At 49.9% G+C, this 7032-nt stretch overlaps 1 protein-coding gene across 3 annotated transcripts in view; it reads right to left on the bottom strand.

Moving 5' to 3' along the window:
- Nucleotides 1–1853: 1853 nt before the first annotated feature.
- LOC109521548 (protein SHQ1 homolog) overlaps nucleotides 1854–7032 on the bottom strand; it is a 16726-nt gene continuing 11547 nt past the window's right edge. For all 3 annotated transcript variants that reach the window (XM_019879439.1, XM_019879437.1, XM_019879438.1), the window contains exon 12: nucleotides 1854–2643. In XM_019879439.1, the coding sequence (XP_019734998.1) occupies nucleotides 2052–2643 (592 nt within the window). In that variant the 3' untranslated portion in view covers nucleotides 1854–2051. The remainder of the gene's footprint in view (nucleotides 2644–7032) is intronic.

The raw sequence follows: 7032 nt of genomic DNA, 5'->3' as shown, positions 1-7032 counted from the left end.
AGATTTCACAGACGTTGCTCGCACCGATTCCCGGGAATCAGCGAGGCAGAGCCACTGACGCGGCGACGGGCAGCCGCAGCGTCATCTTGCCGCATGGTGATGACAAGGATTTGTTACACGCTTCCTTCAGAGGTAACGCTTCTGAAAATGGAGCGCTAGATTCGCGCGTCTGACAGTCATATGCGCCAAACGGCAGTCCTTTCAACTTTAAAGTCGGGCAAAAGGCAAAAGGAAAGGAGACCGCTTCCCTTTTCAACTTGTGTGAGAAGAAGCGAGCGCAAAAAGCACTTCTCCACGCACGCCCATCCAACGAGTCAGGCCCTGAAGAGCACCCGATTCATTTCTTCTCGAGGGTTATTCATCTTTTCAAGTCCCACGTTCAATTTGCCTCTCAGGAACCACGAGAGCAGATTGAGTTTTCGATGACCGTCAACTTAGGTCGCAAGCGTGACCAACCGCGGTCCTTGCTTGCTGCCTTTCTCACAAAACACAAAAGGGAATATTTGTGGAAAGCACCAACCAAACAGAAGGGGTCTATGGAGGTCTCCGTCCTTTTAGCAATTACCCACAATGCACTACTGGCGGCCATATTGGAGGGCTGTTATAAACAAGCCATACACATTCATGTATGGCTTGTTTAGGTGCATTGTGGGTAATTGCTAAAAGGACGGAGCCCTCTATTGACACAACAGGTCGAGGTCGCGAGATGCAAATTTGAAAGGTACTTCAGTCGGATGGTTCGTTTATTCTGACCTGACGATTCGCTGGTCCTTGCGGGGTTGGGATCAGTAACTCCTGACAGGGCGTGCGAGCAGGGCGGTGGCTGGCAGCTACGTGGATGCTGTGACATCATCCCAGAGGACAATGAATTTGACACACGCACCTGACACCCGAAATGATCGGAGTCGCAGGAGATGCCGCTTGGCGGATGCTCCGACTTGGGAGCATCCGGACACAAACAACATCCGTCTGAGTAACGCGGCGCTTCACGTAAAATCATTCGGCGGAACAAATTGTCACTGGTGGTTTGCCCTCCTTCACAAGGGATCAAAGTCTCCATTCCCCCCCCCCCCCCATCCAAAGCAGCTCATATTTGCGTGGCACTCTGGCCGCGTTTCTTGTATTTTCAGGCAGTCCAGTCGAACGAATGAAATGTATAACGCCCGCGGTCGCTGCACAAGCGCTCGTGTCAGTTTGTCTTCGCAGCTCTATCTCGCGGCTACCTCGGGCCTTGGGGTGCTCTTATCTCTCAAACAAACAGCTCCCATTCAGCGGACGCCATCTATCTCGCTGACATGCGCTTCCATGTTTGTTTTCTCTCGCCCGGTACGAGGCCGATGATATTGAGCCGTGTCGACAGAGCTCCGCCGTTCACGCCGGATGAATCAATCACTCGCGCACGCTCGGTTGCCGACGCCCCCTTCTCCGCTTCGGTCTCTCTTTAGGAAGTGGAGCGAGCTTTGCTCGCACGAGAATTCTTCAGCTACTTCGAGGTTGTCAGAGACAAATTAAAATTCAAACAAGCTTACGCCGGCGTGTAAAGAATTTGGGGCTCAGCAACCGAAACGGAAGGGAGTGCAAACGGAGAGTGGCTTTTCATCAACCAAATGTTGTGTAACACGAAATACCTTCTTGACAACGTGCCCTTCATCGGTTGTTGTGGAGTTTCCTTCGGCAACCTGCAGTCACTTGACAAAATTGAAATATTGTCGAAATAGTCACGACAAATTCCGACTGGCTACTCTCACCAAAAAACAAAATGCGCAAAAACATTTCAGTTATTTCAATCAACATTTATTGAAAGTCAGGGACGGGCAGCAATAAGAAAATAAGACATGGCGTCTGCTGTCTGATGAAAGGAAAAAAAAAAAAAAAAGCTATCAACATTAATTCAATGAAACAAAGAAAAGTCTCACAAATTAAGAAATGGTAATGAGTGTGAAAGCACACATTAAATCAGTACCGTAATGAACACAAATGAAAGGAGATCCCAATTCATGAAATGACTTACATGGGGAAGTTACATTTCAAAAGAGTCTCCACTGAGCGCTTCACGAGATCAAGTCCGGCGTGTGAGGATCTTCCCCTTTAGGAATGATGAGCAGGGGGTTTGTGCGAGGGCTCGACTCAAACAAAGTCTGACCGCCGTTCCCTCCGGATGGCGCTCCGCTCCTCTGCGAAGGCTCTCTTTCCGCTTCGGGACCGCCGCGGAATTCTTCCGAGATTTTGAGCTCCCCGAGCTCCTGGATGAGCGGCGCGGCGCCTTGCGGGGCTTGGGGGAGGATGCGGACCTTGTTCTCCGCCGACAGCCGCGTAGCTGCTCGCTCCAGTGGAATGGCGGCACAGACGGCGGAGGTGTGTGGCGGCTTGAGAGGGCTGTCCTTAGATGACTCCCCTCCCTCTCCGCGACGGGATTCAGCGCCGGCTTGCCCTTCGGCTTCAGACTCGTCGTCTTCTCCCGAAGCGCTGCTGTCACTGGAACGGTTGCTGCTATGATGCACCGAAGCGCTCTCGGAAGCATCGTCTTCCTCCTCAAGAACCATTGTGGCCGCCTCTTCTAGTTCCTCAATATCCAAATCCAAGTCCCTTTTTTGGAGGGAGACTTTTTGGAGTGCAGCGGCCAAGGCTGACAACTTCTTTGACCTACGAGATTGGATAAAGAGAGACAGAACGACTCAGTTCAGGGCGCCCGATTCCTGAGACGGGTCCTCCGGTGCAACAGCGACCTTTTCATTGTTCAATGCACCCGCTGCAGTTGATGACCTTTCATTCAGTCATTCACAATTTTTGCATGATTTGGCTGTTCTGCATTGACGCAGGGGCAGGCCTGGCTGCGCCTGATCTTGACTGCAGCTACGGTGGCAAATGAAATGCCAGAAACAGACATTTGTGGTCTCAACTAGAGCGTTTTTTTTTTTTTTTAACATAATAGTGGATCAACAATAGCATTGCCCTCATCCTGCAGCTGCAGTTTTATAGTTTTAACACACAGACTCCAGTCGAGCGTGAGCCAAAGTGTTTTATTGCTGGGTCCAAGTCCAAGCAGGCTCCTATTGTGCATATCGATGCTTCTGCCGGCACACTCTTCATGCCCGGAATGCCTGCCGTGCCGTCTCAGTTAACCCCCCCCCCCCCAAAAAAAAACCCTTTGAGCACTGCATTCTGTGCGATACGTGCCGCCCCCTTCGCCATGGTGATTACGAGCTGCCCTCTGTGGGTCACCGAGATTCAGACTGCGTCCGTTCAGGTTGGGGAAGCGGATTTGTGCTCAGTGTGTGTGTGTGTGTGTGTGTGTGTGTGTGTGTGTGTGTGTGTGTGTGTGTGTGTGTGCGTGTGTGCGTGCGGGTTGGGAGGAACTCCTTTGCTGTCATTCACATTTCCCCTCTAAGCTCCCGTTCCCCACTCTCGTCCAATTGACCAACTGCTGCGTCCCACAACTGTTACTCCTTCCTATCCAGTCCGAATAGGCTCCTTTTTTTTTCCCCCCTCTGAGGAGTGATTTTTTTTTTTTTTTAAGGAAATTTAGGCTGCATATTCATTAATACCTCGCTGTAAAGCGAGCTCATAGGTGAGCTGATTCATATTCAGTACAGGCAGACAAGGAAAAAAAAAATCCCCAACCCTGAATACAAACTCGTTCCTCGCTTTTAGCACTTTGCAGTGAAATATTGATGCTATGACACTGTTGTCTTGGTTCTCTTTCCAAAAGGTTTTCTTTGCACCAAACAGCAATGTTTGGCTCACTTTTGATCCTCTGTCATGTTTGTGTTTCTGATCTGCGCCGTCACGTTTTGACACCCCGCCGCTATGGTGCCAACCTCAGCGGGAAGGCACGTCAAGGCTAAAGCGAGACATCGCAGTCTGCTGAGGGGTTGACGTGAATCATTTTCGTAATGAATGGGAATAAAATCGGGCCTTTTCGAGAACAAAGGTTGTCTTGCAACAACCAGCTCCAGGCCAAGAAGACAAACACACACCGGATGTCTTTGATTGCTGCCCCGTGTTTACTGCGTCGTCTTTTGATTCGTTCAACTGACTGGCGGGTTGCACTCAGTTGATCCAACGTGACACCAACTCGGACGACAAAGGTGCGGGGAACTCGCGCCCTGGCATCATCCGCTTTGTGCTAACTGTTTGGGGAAGACCCTTTTCTTTTCCAGCAAGGCGCATCAAGGCATACTGGGATGGATCTTGTGCGGAAGAGCGTTCACAGACGCCTGACCTCAAATTGAATTTGTTATTGTTGAGCAATCAATTTAAGATTGATTTAGTGGAGCGTGCAGCCAGCAAATTGGAAAATCCGCATTCTGTTTCCACAGTTCCTCTGCCCATGATTGACACTCGTCGGGGTCATGGGGAGAGAGGCCTCCAAACCTCTTTGTGGTTGACTCCCGGAGCTGCGGAAGAAGACACCTGTCCCTTGGCCCGGATTTGCACCGCAGGTCCATTTAGTGGCTTCATCCAATTCATTTCCATCCCCTTTCAAGAGACCCGTATCTGGTATCACTGTGCTTTGAGCACCAGAAACAATTCGCACGTGCACGTGCCCAAAGTGTCCTGTAGGACAGACAACCAAGTATTCAAACTGTTTGGCACGGCCAAGACTGACTCTGCCCCTCAACGACAATTAGATTAGGCATCACTCCACCTCGGCATGACTAATTGTCCATTCGTGTCTTAAGTTTGCACCGGAGTTCAGAATTGGGACATTTAAAAAAAAAATAAAAAAGTCTCACTTTCACCATCAGCCTTTGAAAGAATCCCGCTAAAACGTGAGCGTCAGGAGAGATTTTCAGACCTTGGTCTTGACAGTACAGCCGGGACATGATATGCCATCGTTACAAAAAATTAACTTAATTACGTGTCCGGACAACAGGCTGAAGAATAAGCACACGCGATGAGGACGTCCGTCCGCCGCTGATGATTTGTGTTGGAACTTTGAATGGGGCTCGTCTGGGGTGTCCGACAGCGCGACTGAGGCAGGAGAGCCTCCCGCCGACCAGCCACTTCAAAGACCGCCCTGTATTCTCTTCCCCCCGTGGGAAGTCATTATTGAGTTAGCATTGGAGAGGCAAGCTTGTTTTCCCTCCCCTCCCTCGCTCTGTGGTGGGAGAAGCTTGGCCTGTGGTGAATACAAAGGCTCCGGCCAGGAGGGGGGGGGGGGGGGGGGGGGGGGGGGGGGAACCTCGTACACAAACCGGTCATGACTACGCTGCTGTTGTGGCTCGCCTTCATTAAACTGAGAAGGGCTGGCACTTTCCAGGGTGGAAAACTTTTGCAAAGACAAAGACGCCTCCATCTGCCAAACGTCTTTCAATGAAAATGGGAAGAGAGCGAGAAAGTTCGGCGTCCGTGCATTCGAGTTCAATTACAGTCTGACGCTTGGTGCGAGAGAGAACCTGATTCAGCAAGTCTGCCCGCTGCGTTCAAATATTTGCGCAAGTTTCACAAGGTTTTGATAATCTGAGCGGTCATTTGTTGAAGAGGGCGCTTCTGAGTCAGCGCGCGAGGCCGCCGCTTTGTTTTGACTGCGTGCTCGCGAGTGGGTGAGAGTAAAAGGGAGCGCCTGCCCTTTGGCTTAAATCACAGTGACGCCTTTATGAGGGTTGTAAATCTGAGGCTGATGTCTGTGCAGTCGGGGGACTTTATGAGAAGAAATGCATGTGGGACGACAAGAAGATTAAATAAATCAAGCCCCCCAGGCCTACAAACAACCATTAATCGCCGTGTCCCCCTCATTTGAGACCGATGGCGTCTTGGCTCATCTGACAAGACACAGGGAACGGCACCGAGGCTAGAAGATTACGTCTCGTCACTCCGCTCAGCCCCCCAGAGATGATTTGCTTACATGACAAATCTTGCGCGGGGGTTGGGGGGGGTGGATATCTCGCAGAGAAAGAAGAAAGAAAACAATGCTGTCAAACGATACAAAAGGGCTGCGGCAACAAAACGGCATATCCGAGCCAAGGCTGTGCTGGAGTGTCTGCGCTAAGTGTCTGCGTAGCTCCCAGCGGACACGGGCCACCGCTTAAATGCGCCGCTTTGCATTTGGACTCCAGATGTTATTCTGGTGACAAAGAGAAATTGTGACGGCAGCGCATTGGATGAGCGGCGAGAAAGTCCTTGGACGCGAGTCACGTCACGCCGCTGATTTGATAACTTTGGCGACAACTTGAAACGCTCGACTTTAAGCATTGACATGTCAGTCTGCGTACATTGGGAAATCTGCACAAAGCGATTGGTCAATTGGTATTTACAAGGTTTCACTGGGTTCGGAGAATCTCTCTGAGTGTTCTGCACTCCTCTTTTGATGGCGGCGTCGTATGGAGTAGATCAATGCTGCGTTGAATACGTCCAGGCCGACGTGGACGGAGCTCGTCTTCATGCATTGTTTTTCTTTAAGGCTCAAGCGACGCAACGATTCCATTTCAATCGACATTGCAAGAGACACCTGATCAACACCAATAGAACGTGCATTCAATGTCTTTGTGATATCAATTTTTTTAAAAAGTAAATAAACGGGGAAGCAAAGCCGAATCTCTCATTGTGTGTACTACAGGCAGAGATTCCGGACAATTAGGAGGCACCGAGAAGAACATTTTGAGCACACGACCGGATATTCTGAATGGTATTCACATTTCCATACAATGTGCTGATGTGTCTGATGAGCAATGCCGGCTGGAGTAAGACTCAACATGGAAGGTCAAACAGACATGACTATTATTTTTTTTGTTCATTAAAATAGAAGACTGGGAGGTGAAATGTTTCTCCGGTGCCCCCAAAGCTCAGCGACGCATCACTTTTTTTTTTTTTTTTTAAATTTTTTAAGTGAGCTGTCAACTTAAGACAAACGTTGAGCTCTATCACTTCTTTGCGCTTTGATGTCGGGAAGAAAGCGATGCCACCACCGTTGAACTGAGGCGACTATCATTTATCTCCGCTATTTAAAAGAATTCAAGATTTCTCCTTGGAAAATGTCAAGTGGAAATGTGAAGGATGGGGCGGGGGGGGGGGGGCGCCCAATCTTTACAC

This window comes from Hippocampus comes, unplaced genomic scaffold (genome assembly GCF_001891065.2).
Source record: "Hippocampus comes isolate QL1 unplaced genomic scaffold, H_comes_QL1_v1.1 scaffold44, whole genome shotgun sequence".
Classification (NCBI taxonomy): Eukaryota; Metazoa; Chordata; class Actinopteri; order Syngnathiformes; family Syngnathidae; genus Hippocampus; species Hippocampus comes.
The sequence above is the reverse complement of the archived record's forward strand: the minus strand, read 5'-3'. Positions and strand labels throughout refer to the sequence as shown.